Genomic DNA, 20224 nt, shown 5'->3' on the forward strand with positions numbered 1-20224 from the left:
TGGGTTTCATGTGCATAATTCTCTGAGATGTCCAGGCAAGTTAAAACCATTATTAAGAAGATTTGTAGAATCCTTGGGCTTATAAATAGAGGTAAAACTCATTAAAGCATCTTGCCAAATCACTGGACTGACCACATTTGGAGTCTGAGTCGAGAAGTATGGTGCTGGAAAAGCACAGCCGGTCAGGCAACATCCGAGGAGCAGGAGAATTGATGTTTTGAGCATAAGCCCTTCACCAGGAAAGGAGTATGTTCAGTTCTGTTCTGGGCAACTCTTTGAAGGATTGATGTTTAAGGACTGTGGGAGGAAACTGGACCACCCAAAGGAAACCCACAAAGACACGGGGAGAATATGAAACACTACAGTCACCTATGGCTGGAATCAAGCTGTTCAATATTGTGAATAATTTTAACAAAGTAAAGAGGGATCTTCTATTTCCACGAGTCAGTATCTCAGTAACTATGGGCACAATTTCAAGGTTGTCACCAAGGGAGTTAGGAGTGAGATGATGAGAAACTTGTTAGAAGGTTATTAGGAATTTGAATGTGCTGCCTGGGAGAGTATTGGAGGCAGGTTCAATACTGGGTTTCAGATAGGAGCTGGATATATATTTGAAATTGATGAATTTAGGGAGATGGGGCTGGCTGGATAACTCTTTCGCAAGCTGGTATAGACATGGTGGGTTGAAGGTCCTCCTTCTGCACTGTAAAATTCCATGATTCAATGATTTTATGACTAGGCTTCCCATTGGCCTTTTAAGTGCCCTATAGGAACAGAGTGCAGGATCCTCCCTTCAAAGGTCATTTGGGGTCTCAGTGGCTCTTTGACTGGCTGCTGAGAAGCTAATCACCTCCATAAGATTCTGCTCAATGTATTCCACTCTTCAGGAAAGATGGTTTAACCTTGGAGGAAGTGTAGTGTAGATTTACCAAATAATTCCTGCCAAATGTTAAAATACAAAGAGAAATAAAATAAACTATAATTTAAGATTATGGAGTGATTTAATCAAAGTTTTTATGCTATTGAAGGAAACTCACAATAAGGTAAATACACAAACTGTTCTGTTTATTAGGAATGGACAAAAAGTGCAAACATTAGAGCCAGGTGTGATCTTAGGAAATACTCCTACAAGGAATTCTTCCTCCTTACTGGGATATACCTTTAATGTGAGTCATGAACTATTTCCTTAAATGTCTAACATTGTTTATCAACTACCTTTTCTTCTAGACCTCCTTCCCAGTCCACTTCAGTCAACTCTGCCCTCATTCATTTGTAATTACCCTTATTTAAGTTTAACACAGTTGCTCTGACCTCATTTTCCCCTCTCACTGTTTCCCAGGGATCTTTAAACCTGCTTCATTACACATGACCAGATCCAAATAACCTGACCCATGAAACTAAAACCCATTCCTTCCATAGCAATCTTTGAGCCACGTATTTAACTCCTTGACTTTCCTTACTCTATGACAGTTTGCTGATAGATAAGATAGTAACCCATAGATTATTGCCACAGAGTTTCTTCCTTCTAATTTAGTTCCTAGATGTTCAAAGTCTTTCAGCTTATTTCTTGTCTTTTCAATGTCATTGGTACCAATCTGGACAATGTCAACTGGATCCCTCCCATCCCACTCCAAGTTCCCTTTAGCCCTGAGGAGATGTCCTTTACCCTAACACCTGCAGGTATATAGGGTGAAAGAATGAGAAGAGAGAAGAGGTGGAGTCAGGGCTCAGCAAGGGGAGGAAAGAGAGAGATGGAGAGAGAAAGAAGGGACAGAGTGAGGTGAGAGAGGGAGAGAGGCAAAGAGAAAAGGGGAAGTGAGAGGCTGCCAAACCTAGTGAGTTTCTTGAACAATTGCATTTTTATTTAGGATCTCCAGCCTCTGCAATACTTTGCTTTTAATTAATCTGTTTATGGTGGATCAGGCCTTATATAATTCTATGTAAGGATTCTGGTTGTCATTTACACAATGCATTATTGAGTTTATCAAATAGCAATTCACTTTCTGAGGCAGACCAACATCACAAGTGGTATTACATTAAAACAAAGATGAATTGAAATGTTTTAAAGTAATATTGTAAAATTCCTTTCAATTCTCAGTATTCTGATGTTTGTTTTTAATTCATATTGTTACTGGCCCCTTTTTTCACCTTCTTCAGAGACAGGCAGAGAGTTCTCAGCCTGTGTTAGGTGCTACAACCTTAGTTTCATCTCTCTGCCAAGCTCATTTCTACTTTCGATGTGTCTAAGTTCATAGTCTCCAATAATTGGAGTGGAAGCTTTCATCTCTGACATACCAATATTCCCATGAAGTTAAATCAAAATAGAAGGTTTTCACGTTTCCTTTGGAGGAGCTGACAGATCTCTTTGCCTTTGGATAGAATGTTGATTGCAGTTCAGATTGGCTGCTGTTAACTCCATGTTGGTTTCATGACCTTTGGTCAACCTATGTAATCAGATCTGAGCTATGGCCATTTAAGCCAGTATTTTGGTCCCTTTTTAAGATTGTTTCAGTCCATGGAAGTCCAGATATTACATTGAAAGATGGAAGTCAAAAATTAATTCACATGATCATGACAATATATCTAGTCCCTTTCATTTGCTTTGATCCTAGTTGAAGATGATTAATAAAAATATTCATATATGCAAATTATAAATATGTATCCCTTCTATATCCTGAAGTTTGCAGACTGCTGAAGATGTTGGTCATTTAGCCTTGTCCACATAATTTCCTCTTTTTATGTCAACTCTGAACAAATGCTTAGAACAAAACTCAAATATGAATTAAGCCAGCAAAGTACGGTTGAAGTAGGAGCATTATTGCTTAAGGAACAAAAGAAAAAGCAACCATTATACCTTTATATATTTTCAATCAATGTAATTTAGCTCATTTATTAATTTGAAGCAAGGAAAAATCCTCCTTAGATACAGCCAAGCATTAGGATTACATCCAGAATTATCAAGTATTGAAATGAAATTGGAGATATAATTAATTAAATTGCCTCATTATGGCTCTTTCGAAAAATGCTTGTCTCAAGTTATTAAGCAATCTTAATATGAATTGGAAGTGAAATTTGACGAAGAGCTGTGCCAAGCAGATACATAGAGTCAAAATACAGCATCTCAGAAGAGTAAGTCTACAATAGAATAACTTGGAAAGTGATATTGAGGCTTCGGTTAAAGTGTTTGACTTTTGAGGAAGGAAATTTTAACATTCCCCATCTGTTAAAGATTTAAAGCAATATATAAAGATAATAAGTTGTCATTAGTCAAATTAAGCTAAGTAGCTGGCAGTAATTGTGAGTAATCAATCCTAGGCTTGCCTGTTGAATATCACAATCCAAGAAAGGACTAGGATCAGATTCAAAAGCAGAGTCAGTAAATAATCATTTAGCTGTACAGACTTAGGTACTGCTGAGAAATAGAGATATTTTGTTGAAGCTGTTGTTCAGTTGTACAGTATTAAAATGTAACCTTTGCAAAGCGTCTTGATGCATGTTATAAACTTAATAAAATTGCTAATGGATTAAATTTGCATAAATGTAGTTTAAATATATTGGGATATGATAAAATGTTGAAATATCAAAGTAGAGATTTGACAGTCTAGAGCCAAATATTTGATCCCTAACCTGGCTTCTGGACCTTCAGTGTGGTAGGTAGAGAGCATGTGGGTAATTCCAGCCAGAAGTGCAGAGACTGCTAAACTGGATAAGGAGGCTGTTTTGAAATCATGAACAAAAGTAAGGAATAACCAATAGTGAAAACAATTAATTTAAAGTCCTGTGCCTCTTGCAGAACCCATTGTCTATTTTTGAAAACACCACTACTTCACTCTTCATATGCTAACTGTCAGGGAGGCATCGAGACTTCTCTAACATGGAGCTGGGAGGAGTGACCCTCATCCCCATGGTCCCAGAAATAGGGCAGCCAAATTTTTAATCCTTATCCAAACTTAAAAAATAAACTTGATCAGAGAGGGTGATAGCACTAAAGTAGGAGAGTGCCCCTGAAGAACAGATAGGTAGAGACTGGCCAAGGGGAGAAAGACAAGAACAATGGTTTATAGGCAGATTTTCTGAACAAACGGTATTCTTATATTCCTCATTATGACAGGTTCATAGTTCCTTGAAAATCGCCTCACAGAGAGACAGGATAGTAAAGAAGGTGTTTGGTACGCACTCCTTTACTGGTCAGGACATTGAGTATAGGAGTTGACTGATCATGTTGCGCTGTAGAGGACATTGGTTAGATCACTTTTGGACCATTGTCTGCAATTCTCGTCTCCGTCCTATCAGAAGGATATTATGAAACTTGAAAGGGTTCACAAAAGATTTATAAGGATGCTGCTAAGATTGGAGGGTTTGAGCTATAGGGAGAGGTAGAATAAGCTGAGATTAATTTCCCTGTAGTGTCAGAGGCTGAGAGATGAACTTGTAGAGGTTTATAACATCATCAGAGGCTTGGATGGGGTAAATAGACAAGATCTTTTCCCTGGGGTCGGGGAGTCCAGAACTAGAAGGCAAAGGTTTAGGGTGAGAGGGGAAAAATTTAAAAGGGACCTAAGGGGCAACGTTTTCACACAGAGGGTGGTGCGTGCATGGAATGAGCTGCCAGAAGAAGTGGTGGAGGCATGTACACTTACAACATTTAAAAGGCATCTGGATGGGTATATTAATAAGAATGATTTAGGGGAATATGGGTCAAATGCTGGCAAATGGGCCTAGGTTAGTTTAGGATATCTGGTTGGCATGGATGAGTTGGAATGAAGAGATTATTTCCATGCTGTACATATCTATGATACTATTTGTGTGTTTTCATGATCATTTAAAGGATGAGCATCTAATATTGGACTTGTCAACAATACTCAGATCTCCTGAAAGAATTTTAAAAATTGTAATTTGTTTAGGATTCAACATCTAACTGTCTGCCAGAACAGGTATTTCGATTTCACATGTGAACTCATAGTTTGGAGATTGTTTATTGACATTCTAAGAGCTAATCATATTTCCCTTTGTTATTGTCCAGCTCTTTGTGAGATTAAAACATGGATCCGTCAGTTCACCTGACCACCTCCTTTGCAGTGGGTTACATTTACACAATGACTGCATCCACTCAAGTGCTGCCAGAAGCTGCCAACTATGGAGGACAGTCATTTGAAAACAACTATTGTCATCCAACTCTAAGCCATTCCTAGCGAGTGTTGAGAGATTTGTAGCTCAGGTTGAGGTTCTGGATGTAGGTTTGCTTGCTGGTTCATTTCCAGACGTTTCATCACCGTACCAAATAACATCTTCAGTGGGCCTCCGGGTGAAGCACTGCTGATGATGTATATGTTTTTTATTTATATGTTTTGGTTTCTTTGGGTTGGTAATGTCATTTCCTTTGGTGATGTCATTTCCTGTTCTTTTTCTTAGGGGGTGATAAACGAGGTCTAACTCAATGTGTTTGTTGATAGAGTTTCGGTTGGAATGCCATGTTTTTAGGAATTCTCATGCGTGTCTCTGTTTGGCTTGTCCTAGGATGGATATGTTGTCCCAGTCGAAGTGGTGTCCTTCCTCATCCATATGTGAGGATACTAGTGAGAGAGGGTCATCTTGTTTTGTGACTAGTTGATGTTCATGTATCCTGGTGGCTCATTTTCTTGCTGTGTGTTCAATGTAGTGTTTGTTACAGTCATTGCATGGTATTTTGTAAATTACATTAGTTTTGCTTGTTGTCTGTATAAGGTCTTTCAAGTCCATTAGCTGCTGTTTTAGTGTATTGGTAGGTTTGTGGGCTACCATGAGGCCAAGGGGCCTGAGTAGTCTGGCAGTCATTTCTGAGATGTCTTTGATGTAGGGGAGACTGGCTAGGGTTTCTGGATGTGTTTTGTCTGCTTATTTGGGTTTGTTGCTGAGAAATCGATGGACTGTGTTCATTGGGTACTCATTCTTTTTGAATACATGGTATAGGTGATTTTCCTCTGCTCTGCGTAATTCCTCTGTGCTGCAGTGTGTATTGGCTCATTGAAATATTGTTCTGATGCAGCTTCATTTGTGGATGTTGGGATGATTGCTTCTGTTGTTCAATATTTGGTCTGTATGTGTTGTTTTTCTGTAGACGCTGGTTTGAAGTTCCCCATTGGCTGTTCGCTCTACTGTGACATCTAGGAATGGCAATTTGTTGTTGTTTTCCTCCTCTTTAGTGAATTTTATGCCAGTAAGGGTATTATTGATGGTCTTGAAGGTTTCCCCTCATTTGTTTCAATTAGTGATGACAAAGGTGTCATCCACATAGCAGACCCAAAGTTTGGGTTGGATGGTTGGCAGAGCTGTTCCAGTTTTTATTTTGATTTTAAGATCAAAGTAATTCTAATTTCATGAACTAAATTAGATTGTTATCTGATTTTTGTTTTAGTCAATCTCTTTTATGCTTTAAACAATTAGTTCCCAATTCTGCTGACTAGCAATTGTGCAGGTCATTCCAAGGTATTATTAAGTCATCAAAAGTCACATTGGTGTTTCTCATTATTTCTCCCCTCTATCCCACATGGAAATGCTTGCCATCTCCTTCTATTGACAGTGCCGCTAACATCAGAAACATGACCCTGAACAGTGTGGTATATCCCATTGTAGCTAAGTACATTGATGCACCAATGTGTTTGATAACTGGACTAGCCTTTGTGGTCAATTGCTTGTATTTTCAAGATACTTTTCTATGCGTAACTCATGATGTTTAATTATAAAACCATAGGCTCAAATGTTAAGGTTGGGTAGAAGTGACAGTGAAAGAAGTTTCACCTTTCACAAAGTTAATTTCAGTCAGTGTCAGCTGTAGGAGATCTCTTGTACCTAGCAACAGTCATGTCAATCAAGCAGGTTAAGCAGCCAATTATATTGAAGAATTTCCAAGGCTAGCCAATCAAGAAGTGAATGCACTGATTATCCTCTGGTTTTGAATCATTTTTCAGAGACAAATTAGAAATTTGGAAGTGGACAAGGGGATTAAGATGGAAGTTGGAATACCATAGATAAAGTTTTAAAAATACATTATTTTTAAAAAATTAAGAAGAATCTGTAGTTTTGATACCATAGTGGAGAAATTTGACCTCTAACAAATGTAAAATCATTTAAAATTAGCAAAAAATGTTCAAGCTATGTGGTATCTGTTAAAGAGACAATTGTCCCTCACAATAAAACAAAACTTTTTATAAGGTATTTAAAGCAAAATAATGGCATAAAAGATCATGTCAAGCCAAGTATGGTCTTATTCATCACATCCTGTGAAGGAACAGGGTGTCACAGAGTGCAAGCTCTGGACTTCAGTGTTTAATTGCACATTTATAAACAACAGAGGTTGCTGTCAGTCTTGCAGTTTAATTGATGATGAAGGTTACTATTTCACCAGCATTGCAAGTGTAAAATCTGGCCCGTTAAGACAGGAATACTTTGTAGGCTGATTGAGAAAATGTGTGGTAGCATTTTACATTCAGTTGGAATCTTATGCCATTATTTTTGAACTTGATAATGCAGAAGGTAGGTTGTCATGTTCCCAGTGATATATTTAAAATATAAATGAGCTTAACAGTCTTCAGTGCTCTCATCAAAATAATCAGCGTGGTTAGATTTTATCATGAATATTCCATTACAATTATTATATTTGTAAGGTAAATGTTGTGAGTCCTTTATGCAAAAGTTACTTTCCAAGGCTTTATAACTGCTGTGATTTGGGAGTTTGCACGAAGTGTATAATTATATGATCACATAATTAGTCAGGCTTGCATAAAAACTTTATTGCTCTAATGTCCGAATGGCAATGGGTTATCGAGCCATAAAAATGAAGTGATTTTGAGTATATATCAAGAAGAATTGACTCCCAAACATACGAAAGCCCATGATCTCGCACAGCTTGGGAATCAAAGATCAAGGAAAACTCTAAGGCCTTCTATAGGTATATCGGGAACAAACAAATGACTAGAGTAAGGTTAGAGCCAATCAAAAATAGTAGTGCAAAGTTGTGTGTGGAATCTGAGGACATGGGAAACACTTAATGAATACTTTTCGTCAATATTCACATTGGAAAGGGCAATGTTAGTGAGAATATGGAGATACAGGCAAAAAGATTAGATGGGATTGATGTTGACAAAGAGGAGGTTTTAACAAATTTGGAAGATGTGAAAATAAATAAGACCCCAGGGCCAGGTAGGATTTATCCTCTGATTCTAATGAGAAGCCAGGGAGGACATTGCAGAGCCTTTGGCTTCAATCTTTTTGTCATCATTGTCAACAGGAGTGGTGCCAGAAGGCTGGAGGATAGCAAATGTTGTTCCCTTGTTTAAGAAGGGGAGTCGGGACAACCCTGGTAATTATAGGCCAGTAAGCCTTACTTCGGCTATGGGTAAGGTGTTGGAAAAGGTTATAAGAGATAGGATTTATAATGATCTGGAAAGAAATAATTTGATTAGGGATAGTCAACACGGTTTTGTGGAGGATAGGTCATGCTTCACCGAATGTTATTGAGTTCTTCAAGATGGTGACAAAACAGGGGGATGAAGGTAACACAGTTGATGTGGTGTATATGTACCTCAGTAAGGCATTTGATAAGGTTCTGCACAGTAGGCTGTTGAATAAAATGAGTTTCGGGATTGAAGGTGATTTAGCGGTTTGGATCAGACATTGACTAGCCGAAAGAAGACAGAGGGTGATGGTTGATGGGAAATGTTCATTCTGGAGCTCAGCTACCAATTGTGTGCCACAAGGATCTGTTTTGGGGGCCACTGTTGTTTTCTAATTGATCTGGAGGTGGATTAGGATGGGTTAGTAAATTTGCAGATGACACTAAGGTAGGCAGAGTTGTGGATAGTGTGGAAGGATGTTGTGAGGGACAAGGATAAGGCGCAGAGCTAGGCTGAGAAGTGGAAGAAGTAACTGGAATGCAGAGTGCTGGGCTAATGGTAAAACTTGTGGCAGTGTAGATGAACAGAGAAATCTCGGTGTCCAGGTACATAAATCTCTGAAAGTTGATAGGGTTGTGAAGAAGGCATATGGTGTGTTGGTGTTTATTGTAGGGAGATTGGGTTTCGCAGCCACGAGGTCATGCTTCAGATGTACAAGACATTGTTAAGGCTGCAGCTGGTGTATTGTGTGCAGTTCTGGTCACTGCATTATAGGAAGGATGTGGAAGCATTGGAAAGGACTCAGAGGAGACTTACTAAGATGTTGCCTGGTATGGAAGGAAAGTCTTACGAGGAAAGGCTGAGGGAAGTGAGGCTGTTTTTATTGGAGAGAAGAAGGTTGAGAGGTGACTTAATCAAGATGTTTAAGATAATCAGAGGGTTAGATAGGGTGAACAGTGAGAGCCCTTTCCCTCGGATGGTGAAGGCTACCTTGAGGGGTCATAGCTTTAAATTGAGGGGTGATAGATTTAGGACAGATATCAGGGGTAGTTGCTTTACTCAGAGAATAATAGGGACATGGAACAGCCTACCTACAACAAGAGTAGACTCATCGATGTTAAGGGCATTTAAATGGGCATTGGACATACATATGAATGATAATGGAACGATGCAGGTTAGATAGGCATCAGATTAATTTCGCAGGTCAGCACAACATCAAGGACTACTGCACTGTAACGTTCTATGTTCTATGCCTCCTCTGTCTTCCCAGATAAAGAGTTCCAAAGTCACAGGACAGGCTAAGAGAGAAAAATTCTCTTTATCACGGTCTTGAAAGGTGTCTTCTAATTTTTATACAATACCCCCTTGACTTGGATTCACTTTCAAGAGGAAAGATAATTTCCATATTCATTTTATGTAGACTATTCAGGATTTTATGTATTTAAATCAAGTCACCCTGCTCCCTGCCCCCAGCTTACTCTTGTATCACACATGATTAATCCAAATATCACGAGCACCATTTGTTGTTATCAATTTCATAAATTGTGGGTACTGTTAGGGAACCTAAAGACCACTCCTCGTATGACTTTTTTTCCCTCCCATCCCTCATCTCCACCCAAACCACTGTGTGTTCTGATCTCCTATACCAAAGTCATTGTTAACCAATTGCACCAATGCTATCTCTTATTAGCGATGTTACCCTCTACCTTTGTCCAGCTTGGTACCCTTCAGCATGCAGGATCCAAGCCTTGTCAACCTGCAACAATATCTCTGTAATTACACAATATCTACTTACTTCAATGTGTGTGATTAATTCATTTGTGTTGCAATAAGCGCTATGCACATTCAGGTACAGAGCCTCTTGGTTGCATCTTTTTCTTATTTATTCTAATATTGAGTCTTAATTGTAGCTGTGGATATTTTTAATCAACACATGCACATGTATTATGACAGACCTCTGGAGCAGATAGATCTTGAGCCTCCTGGCTCAAAGTTAGGGAAGCTACCGCTGTGCCGCAAGACCCTTATTAAACAGTATCTCACAGTCAGGCTCATCAATGAAATGCAATGAATGGCATGGGGTAGCTGCAATTGCAAGGCAAGCACAAGATAGATGTTATCCTAATCAAATTTTACAGAAATATTATGACACATCATTGGAGCAAGCCTCCTGGGTCAGAAGTAGGCACACTACCATTGCACCACATAAATCCTTTGACTGTTGGCTTTTGCTTCTCTGACCTTTCATACAAATCTCTGACCTTCATCTCCCATGTTACTGTTTTGCTGTTCTGATTCGGCTCTACTCCTTGATTTTCTACATTTACCCAAGCTTAATCCCTCATGTCTCCTTGTTTAGCTTAAATCCCTCTCCAGTTATATGGATCATTAGAACACCCATGCCAGCACAGTTTAGGTATACTGGCGTGGGTGCCCACTGAACCAGAATCCACTTCTCCCAAAACAGTTTTTGTGTGACATATTAATTTCTGCCTTTATTTGCAGTGTATCAGGTTGCACATGGTTCAGGTAGTAATCCAGAGACTTTAACCTTTAACATTCTGCTATTACTGCCTGGTTTGTTATAGTCTGCCATCATTTTTGGTATTGACCTTGACCGCCCACTGGATCATCCAACTCCTACTGCAAGTTCTTATTCAGTCCAGAGTAGATCTCGCAAAGCTTTGGCACTGGCCAGACAACATAGTTGTCAAGGCTCACATTCTTTGCTGCAGAGGATTGTGTCAATTACCATCTTTATATTGCCCCCAAATACCACCGCAATCCTGTTTGTCCCCCACTCTTGAAAGGGTTCATGTCTGATGGTTGTTTATTTCAGCCCTCACTTCCAATGAAACAAGTCAAAAAAACCTTAAACATGTTGGACAATTGCAAAGGCTCCCGCTCTCTTATCCTTTGGGTTCCCTTTCCTGCCTCCTGCCTCCCATCTCCCGCCTCCCTTGCAGTCACACCCTCCTGAATCTGACCACTGTCCAATGGTAGATTTCTTCTCCATAATGCACATTTGTGAACCACGTGGATTTGTAAAACAGTTGATAATAGTTTTCATGGTTACCATCACTGATAACTAGCTTTAAATTCAAACTTACTAATTGAATTTAAATTCTATTAGCTGTCAAGTGTGAGATTTGAACTCATGTCCCCAGAGGATTTGTCTAGAACTTTGGATTTCTGGGCCAGTGATATTACCATTAAGCCACCTTTAAAGATTAAGCGTTGAGACCTTTAATGGCTGCACTGAGAAATTATGAAAGCTGTCCACATCAGGAAAGCATAAAACTGTATATATTTAATCAGATTGTCTCGATTATCCATCTCAGACCAGTTGTGTGGTTCCATTCTCGGCTATCCCTCCCATTGTGATATATAATTGTATCTTAAAGAAATTCAGCATTTATCTTTATAATTTTGTTTGATATATATTTCAATTCTCTTTTACACTTTAAGTAAATGTATTTGTCTTCTCCCTATTTGAAATTTGCTTTTCACTCGTTTCCCTTAATGTGTTCTGGGTCACAATTGCTTGGTGTACTGTGAAGTAGTAATCTGTTACAGTTAATATTTTACATAATTTCACAATGTTTTCCCTTAAACTGAACTTATAAAATATAAATCTTAAATTGCTCTAAACCATCCTCATAGCTCATTTTCCCTTTGTGCTCAACACATTAGGAGTCATAGAGAAATACAGCACGGAACAGATTCTTCAGTCTAAATCGTCCATGCCACCAGATATCCCAACCTAATCTAGTCCCATTTGCTAGCACTTGGCCCATATTCCTCTAAACCCATCCTATTCATATACCCATCCAGGTGCCTTTCAAATGTTGCAATTGTACCAGCCTCCACCATTTCCTCTGGCAGCTCATTCCACACACACACCACCCTCTGCGTGAAAACAGTTGCCCCTTAGGTCCCTTTTATTTCTTTCCCCTCCCACCCTAAATATATGCCCTCTACTTCTGGACTCCCTGGGAATAGACTCTGTCTATTTATCCTATTCATGCCTCTCATGATTTTATAAACCTCTATGAGGTCACTCCTCAGAGTCATTATGAGAGAAATGAAAGAAATTGTGTGGTATATGTCTCCTATTTCTTTGATTTCTGTAATCATACTTTTCCCTATTTCCTGCTCATGTTGCTTTCGTTATTTAACCTTCTCGGGTTTCCCACCAAAGCATCATTTCCTGGATAAATGCTGTTCATCTGTGATATCTTCAAGATGTGAAAAAAGGTCCACACCTAAATTGTTAACTTGTCACAGCTGCTAACTCACCTACTGAGAATTTCCTGCATCTACCATTCTAATTTCAGGTTTCCCACAGCTGCAGTTCTTTGTTTCTTCCTTTTGGCTTGTACCCTTCCTGTTTATCTGTGTCCAAAAGTTATTTGTATGTAAATAATCATGCAGCTTGACCTTTACAATAGGGTATGTAATTTTACCTTACATTGATGTTACCCAGCAGCCTGCAGTTGCCATGGTCAGTTTTATTGCCCTCTTCAAATATAAATATCATGTTTGCACATAACTAGCTATATAGAATATCATGGTATACAAGATGTGGAGGTGCTGGTGTTGGACTGGAGTGGACAAAGTTAAAAATTACACAACACTAGGTTATAATCCAACAGGTTTATTTGGAAGCACTAGCTTTTGGAGCACTGCTCCTTCTTCAGGTATACAAGAATTCATAACAGCAGACAATGCTGTACTGGTTTGCTGCCCAGATTCATTCAACATCTAAGCAAATAGATAGGTGTCATGGTGGTTCAGTGGTTAGAATTGCTGTCTTTCAGCACCGGGGGCCCAGGTTTAATTCTAGCCTCAGGCAATTGTCTGTGCAGTTTGCACATTCTCCTCGTGTCTGCGTGCGTTTCCTCTGGGTGCTCCAGTTTCCTCCCATAGTCCAAAGATGTACAGTTTAGGTGGGTTGATCATGCTAAAATTGTCCATATAGGCAGGCTAGGTGGATTAGCCATGTGTATTGCAGGGTTACAGGGATAAGGTAGGAGGATGGATCTGGGTGGGATACTGTTTGCAGTGTGGGTGTGGATTCAATGGGCTGAATAGCCTGCTTCCTAACTGTAGGAACAAATCAATTGACTGCAAGGATTTTTAACTTCACTAAAATTATCTCATATGTTGGTATTTGTGGCAGTGATTTCTTGATATAAACTACAGCAAAATTATTTTCTATTGAGAATTCTGCACAATATTCATTGAATGTATTATCATTTAACTTCAATATCTTAATATTCTTGTATTATTTTGTTACTAGAAGAAGCTAAAAGAGCTAAGATTCTATGCAGAAAGTGTCAAATAATTTGTAAGTGGCAGAAGTAAAACAAAAATAGTGACTAGGTAATGTTTTTGAAATCCACTTCATGTGTTAACTAAAATACTTCTGATGACCAAGCTGTGTGTATCTGAGCTGATTGAGTTGTGTGATGGTGCTTTGTTAAAATAAGTAACATCATCTAAGGAGTATAAAACCTTCTCCAGCAATATTTACTCAAGGACACTTTTAACTCCATGAGAGATGAATGGCATGAATTAGAACTGACAAGGTGAGACAGTACTAAGTCATCATTGTGCAGATCATATTTCAATCCCTGGTTACAGTCTACATGATTGAGTGTCTGTTTCTATGCTTTATTTATCTCACTTGTTCCTCCCATGTATGGGAGCAGAACTTCCCCATGGGACTTTACAGCCATGATGTCCAGGGACACATCTGTTAAATATGGTGCAGTCTTTGCATATTGAGCCTCTATTTGTCCATTTGCCATTCTCAGTTTTGTCACTACTAGAACAGTACCATTGCAAGATACCTTAAATATTGCAGCTGAAGAAGACTGATGGTTGTTATCATGCCAGTCTGCCTCAGATTGATCAGGAAATCCAGAAGTCAATGCAAATGCAAGACCAGTCCTTGCCAATCCTTACACAGCATGTGTAGAAAGTTAAATGACAGTTCAGTTGGGAGCACTCTAACTCCTGTGTTCAAATGTTGTAGATTTACCACTCGTTCCTTTTGTGTGACATAATGGTTCTGAAAATGTCAATGTTGAAGCTGCTTTGGCTGGACCCAATCTGATGTGTAATAAAATCAGTTGGTGCAGGCCAGTGAGTCCTACACTCACCTTCACAGGGAGCAAATATATTCTGTACATCTCCTGAGAGTCCTCAGTAATTCGGCTAGACTAGTAAGATAAACTACATTTATTGCTATCATGCAATAAACCAGCCTGTTAAATAAGACAAATGACTCTTCTGTTTAGACCCACCAGTGGTCTACCTTCTGCCACTTATCATTTGACTGGCCTCAGACGAAGGAGTATTGATAATAGCAAATTATCACCCCAAGCCAAACACTGGCAGTGGCAAATACCACAGTCTCCCTGGGCCTAAAATCAATGCTGATTGATCTCTTGCAATACCGAGGGAGAGCTACGCAATCACAGATGCTGTTTTCTGAAAGAGATATTAAACTAAGATTTCCTTTTCTCTCTCAAGTGAATGGAAAGAAGAGCATGGGAATTATCCATGCAGTCCTAACTAATATTTATCCCAAAATCAACAGCACAAAACATATTAAAATGAAAGAAATGTGGATGCTTTAAGTCAGAAACAAGAACAGAAATTTCTGGAAAAGCTTACCAGGTCTTGCAGCATCTGTGGAGAGCAATCAGTTAACGTTTCAGGTCCAGTGACCCTTCTGAGGAAAGACTGCGGGTGCTGTAAATCAGGAACAAAAGCAGAAATTGCTGAAAAAGCTCGGCAGATCTGGAGGCATCCGTGGAGAGAAATCAGAGTTAACATTCCTCAGAAGGGTCACCAGCCACAAAATATTAACTCTAATTCTCTCCACAGATGCTGCCAGACCTACTGAGCTTTATGAACAATTTCTGTTTTCATTTCTCAAAAACATATTGTCTTGATGTTTTCACATTTCTGTCTGTGGGAGGTTGCTGTGTGCAGGTTGCATGTCCTACATTACAGCAGTGACTATATTTTAAAAGGACTTCATTAGCTGTAAATACTTTCAGACATACTGAGGTCATGACAGGCACAGGTTAGAGGCAAGCCTTTTTGTCTTGGATGTGTACAAATTATCACAATTCTTCTGCCTGAAATGATAAACCTCCCTTCATTTGTGCTTCCTTTTTTGAACTTGTGGATGCTGCACTTGTCATACTCACAATAGAGCACTTTTGAATTCTGATAATTTTATCATGGTGAAAATGGTGCTGAGCTTTCCCATCACCCTATATTGTTTCTCATTTCATATCTGTCAGGTTGAGTGATGCAAAAATATTCCTGTGTGATCAACCATACAGTTAATCAGTATTTTTCAGCTCCAACAACTTATTTTCAATGTATTAACATTTCCAATTCATTTTTCCAGCTTCACCATTAATCAAATTAAACATTCTCTCAAAAAAGGTCTAGCAATATCAACATACATCATGTTTAATTTGATGTGACACAACTTATATTTTGGAATATTCTATGACTGCACTCTATAGATTGAATATGGGTTTGATCTTCCTGTTTACTGCTAATAATTTATTTTATTTTAATTTATTTTGATTAATGGGAATACTTCAGCAATACTGAGTAAAAGCTCACTTTTGTTGCCATAAGAAAATGGAGGACTGGTGAACACCCTTAGTCTAGCACAAGAAAAGTTACCTTTCCTCAATTGCCAAATCGCTCAAATAGGTTATAGTGGACTAGATTGTTTTTTTGACACCATGTTTTTTGACACCATGAAAGATCTTCAGTGATCCATATATATTGATTCCACATTGCAGATGACAGGAACCCATCATGGAACAGAGTCTGTCTTTCTAAGGCTAACAAAATGATCACAGGAACAGACAGTACTAATAAAACAGAGCAGCACAAATATAGACAGGCTTCTGAAAAAGAGCTTATGCTCAAAACATCAACTCTCCTGCTCCTTCGATGCTACCTGACTGGCTGTGCTTTTCCAGCACCACACCTTTTGACTCTGATCTCCAGCATCTGCAGTCCTCACTTTCTCCCCACAGGAACAGTAACAGCTGCTCATTTAGGGTGGCATGGTGGCTCAGTGGTTAGCACTGCTGCCTTACAGTGCCAGGGACCCAGGTTTGATTCCAGCCTCAGGTGACTGTCTGTGTGGAGTTTGCACATTCTCCCTGTGGCTGTGTGGGCTTCCTCCAGATGCTCCTATTTCCTCCCACAGATTAGGTGAATTGGCCAAGCTAAATTGTCCATAGTGTTTAGGGGTGTGTAGGTTAGGTGCATTAGTCAGGGGAAATGTAGAATAGTGGGGGGATGGGTCTGCGTGGGATACTCTTCTGAGGGTCATTGTGGACTTGTTGGGCCATATGGCCTGTTTCCACACTGTAGGTATTCTATTTAGTGTTCATATATTGCTGTAATAAGTGGAAAACTCAAGTGAACAAGAACAGGAGGGAAAAGGTTGAGTGAAAACTTTTGATGCATGTCTAATAAAACTTTTAACAGAATTTTCAGTTATTGATGAGACAAACCATCTGATTTCTGCTCATTGTTAACAAACAACTTGATTGAAACCAAAATCGAACTGAGATGTGGCAGGGGCCACTGACAACTTAAAAAGACAATACATTGTTTATTGGCAAACAGCTTTAACATAGATTTATTTTACGGTTTTATCAACAGATCATTCAAACCTGATTTTATCATTGTGAGGCAACATCCCTACAGCATGGCAGAAAATGAAGATTTCCGGAATATTATTATAGGATTTCAGTATGGTGGCCTTCCAAGTGTGAACTCATTAGAATCCATCTACAACTTCTGTGACAAGCCATGGGTGGTAAGTTCAAATAATGGGTGAAATAATTAATTTCATTCTTAATAATACATTTAAATGAATTCAAGGTTAAATATCAAAATTTCAAGGAACACCATAACTTGGATTTTCATCAGAGACTTGGGCACTGTGAGTTGAGCCAATTCCTGAAGTTGTAATCTTGAGATCTGAATGAGCATACACACATGTGAAACTTACTCCTCAGGGAGTCAGAGTCCAGCTGAAATTGGAGCCAGTGTCTTCTGAATCAGGTGTGAACTAGGAACAAAGGTAAATGGATGTTGAGGTCAGTAGACCTGTCACATTGGCTCAATTCTGTTCATGGCTATAGGGTACCTAGTTGTCACCACTAGCCAAACTGCAATAAATATCAAGGGTAGGTCAACATTAGTATCATCAGAACTTTATACTTGTATAAGTCTTTCGAGTGTTTTCCCCCCATTTTTAACATTATACATTTGTGTATATAATTACATTTAAAACCGCCCCATCTCCCCCACCCTCCTGCCCCTCACCCATCCCTTGCTTTACATATTCAGCAGTCTCACTCATGAAGGAGGTAAGAGTGGAAATTGCAGAAACATGGACCATAATATTTCAATCTTCCCTACACTCAGGAAAGTGTCAAAGGACTTGAGAACTGCAGATATGACACATTTATTCAAGAAAGGTGATAAGGATAAGTCTACTCGTTACAGACCAGTCAGTCTAAAATCTATGGTGGAGAAGCTTCTAGAAACAATTATTTTGGATTGAATTAGTAGCCAAGCTAAAAAAAAGTATATTGATCAGGGAGAGCCAGCAAGAATTTCTAAAGTGGAAATCACATTTAAATAACTTGCTGGAGTTTTTATAATGGTAACAAAAAAGGTTGATGAAGGAAATCTTGATGATGGAGGCACATGACTTTCAAAAGGCATTTGATCCAATGTCTCATAAGACTTTCCAATCTCTCCTCTTTACCTATGCACCATGCCTCGTTGTACCCCACTCACTATATTCTGCTACTCTCACTCTCAGAAGGAAGTACATGCCACTGCTGGGATCTCCTAGAATTCTTGATGCCATCTTTAAAGCCCAGCCATGAACCCAGACAAGCACTGTCAATCTCAAACTTACTTTTTTATTCACACTACATTCACTCTCTATTTACACTGCATAGTTTAGTGTAATGCCCCAGATGCCTGAAAGAAGGAAATTGGCACCCCTCTTTGCCAACAGGGACCAGATATCCTGTTTGTTGGGCTGGTGTAGCAGAGAATTCTTATCTTCCCTTAAGGCTGACTGAGGAGATGATGCTGCCAGACGATGCCAGCCTAGCCCGATGTTGGCACCTGGCTCAGTCCTGTTTAGGTGGTGTGGAGAATTGCCCAGCAATTCCACAAGGTCAATAATCTTCTGCACTCTGCCAGGCTAAGTGCCATCATCTTCCATCTGCTACTTCACGGGATAAGGTGAATAGCAAAGGCTTTTTCTCTAGGGTGAGGGAGGCCATAATTTTAAGGTGAAAGGAGAAAGATTTAAGAGGAACCTAAAGGGCAACCTTTTCACACAGAGGGTGTTTTTTTATGTGAAATGAACTGCCAGAGAAAGTGATAGATGCAGGTACAGTTAACACATTTAAAAGACATGTTGACAGGCATTGTCATAGCTGCTTATTCTCGAAAATGTTTTGCATCCTCTGAGATCTTGATAGGAATGAAAGCATGAAATGGCAGAGGCAAATCCATAGAAGTATTATTGACATCACTGACAATGAGATGTCTTTATTCTGTTTCAGTTTGCTCAGTTAGTGAGCATCTACAAAAGCATGGGCCCAGAGAAATTTCCACTGATTGAACAGGTCTTTTATCCAAATCATAAGGAAATGGTAAGTGTCATTCTAGTCTGAACTTCTTGTTATGTGGGGAAGACAATGATAAGATTCTGAATCTAAAACTACACTGACTTTAGTATTCAGGTACAGCAAATGTTAGAGGGTTCAAGAAACTGTATTTATAATAACCACAACGTGAAGGATTAATAAGGGATGGTGGGTGTAGGGGGGTGGGGGGAGGGGTCTCCTCAGACATTTTATACTACATTTGCTAAAGTTATTTCTTTTTGTTCTTTTATAATTGAAATGTAGAACTTCAAAATGTAGCCTTTAACAGACTTGATATCTCATTAAAAATCCGATAAATCATTTCAAGACTCATTCAAAGCAATGGAAATTATTAGTTGCGCACACAATCAAATATTTATATTTACGCCATCTAAATGTTCCATTACTATATGTTCATTAAGAATTATCTTCCTGATACAAGTAAATGAAATAATTCATTCTGTACTTCAGTATGCTGTATTTATGGTGGATACATGTAAATCTATACTTCTAATTATTGGTATATTAGATTTCATTACTAACCACAAAATCACAAGCTGGAGTTACCTGTGTTGTGCTTTTATAACATGAAGTTGACATGCATGTCACAACACAAGCTGTCTGGTGTATGCTGTTTTATCATATTGAAGGCAGAAGCCTGTCATGTGACTCATGAAGTAAAGCTGAGACTTGGACTAAAAGCAGCCAGAGGGAATTCTGCAAGTGAAAAATCATTATTGCTCATTCTGTGCTAAATTGTGCTGCTTGCTGAGCCACTAAATCTTGTAAAACCTGAGCACCAACACTTGCCATTATGTAAGAATTAACTGCTGACTATTCTAGGCAGGAAGTAAACTTAGTCAAAAAACAACATGGTAATGAAAACCTGGTAACCTGAACCAAAGCCAGGCCAATATCAGAGTCTTATTAATGATTGAACATAGGAACAGAAGTAGGCCATTCAGCCCAATGAGCTTGCTCCACAATTCATAATCATGGCAAATCAAGCACATCAATCCTAGCCCCATAACCCTCTACACCACTGATAATCATTATTTATCAATCTCTACCTTAAATATATTCAATGTCTGAGCTTCTAGAGCCCTTTGGGGTAAA

The 20224-nt window shown here is 39.0% G+C and overlaps 1 protein-coding gene across 1 annotated transcript in view; it reads left to right on the forward strand.

Moving 5' to 3' along the window:
* Positions 1-20224, forward strand: part of syn2b (synapsin IIb) — a 392491-nt gene that overhangs the window by 246976 nt on the left and 125291 nt on the right. The window contains exons 4-5 of the mRNA XM_060835534.1: positions 17091-17247; positions 19025-19114. Coding sequence (XP_060691517.1) covers positions 17091-17247; positions 19025-19114 — 247 coding nt within the window. The remainder of the gene's footprint in view (positions 1-17090; positions 17248-19024; positions 19115-20224) is intronic.

The sequence above is a fragment of the Hemiscyllium ocellatum genome, chromosome 14, assembly GCF_020745735.1.
Source record: "Hemiscyllium ocellatum isolate sHemOce1 chromosome 14, sHemOce1.pat.X.cur, whole genome shotgun sequence".
NCBI classification, from domain to species: Eukaryota; Metazoa; Chordata; class Chondrichthyes; order Orectolobiformes; family Hemiscylliidae; genus Hemiscyllium; species Hemiscyllium ocellatum.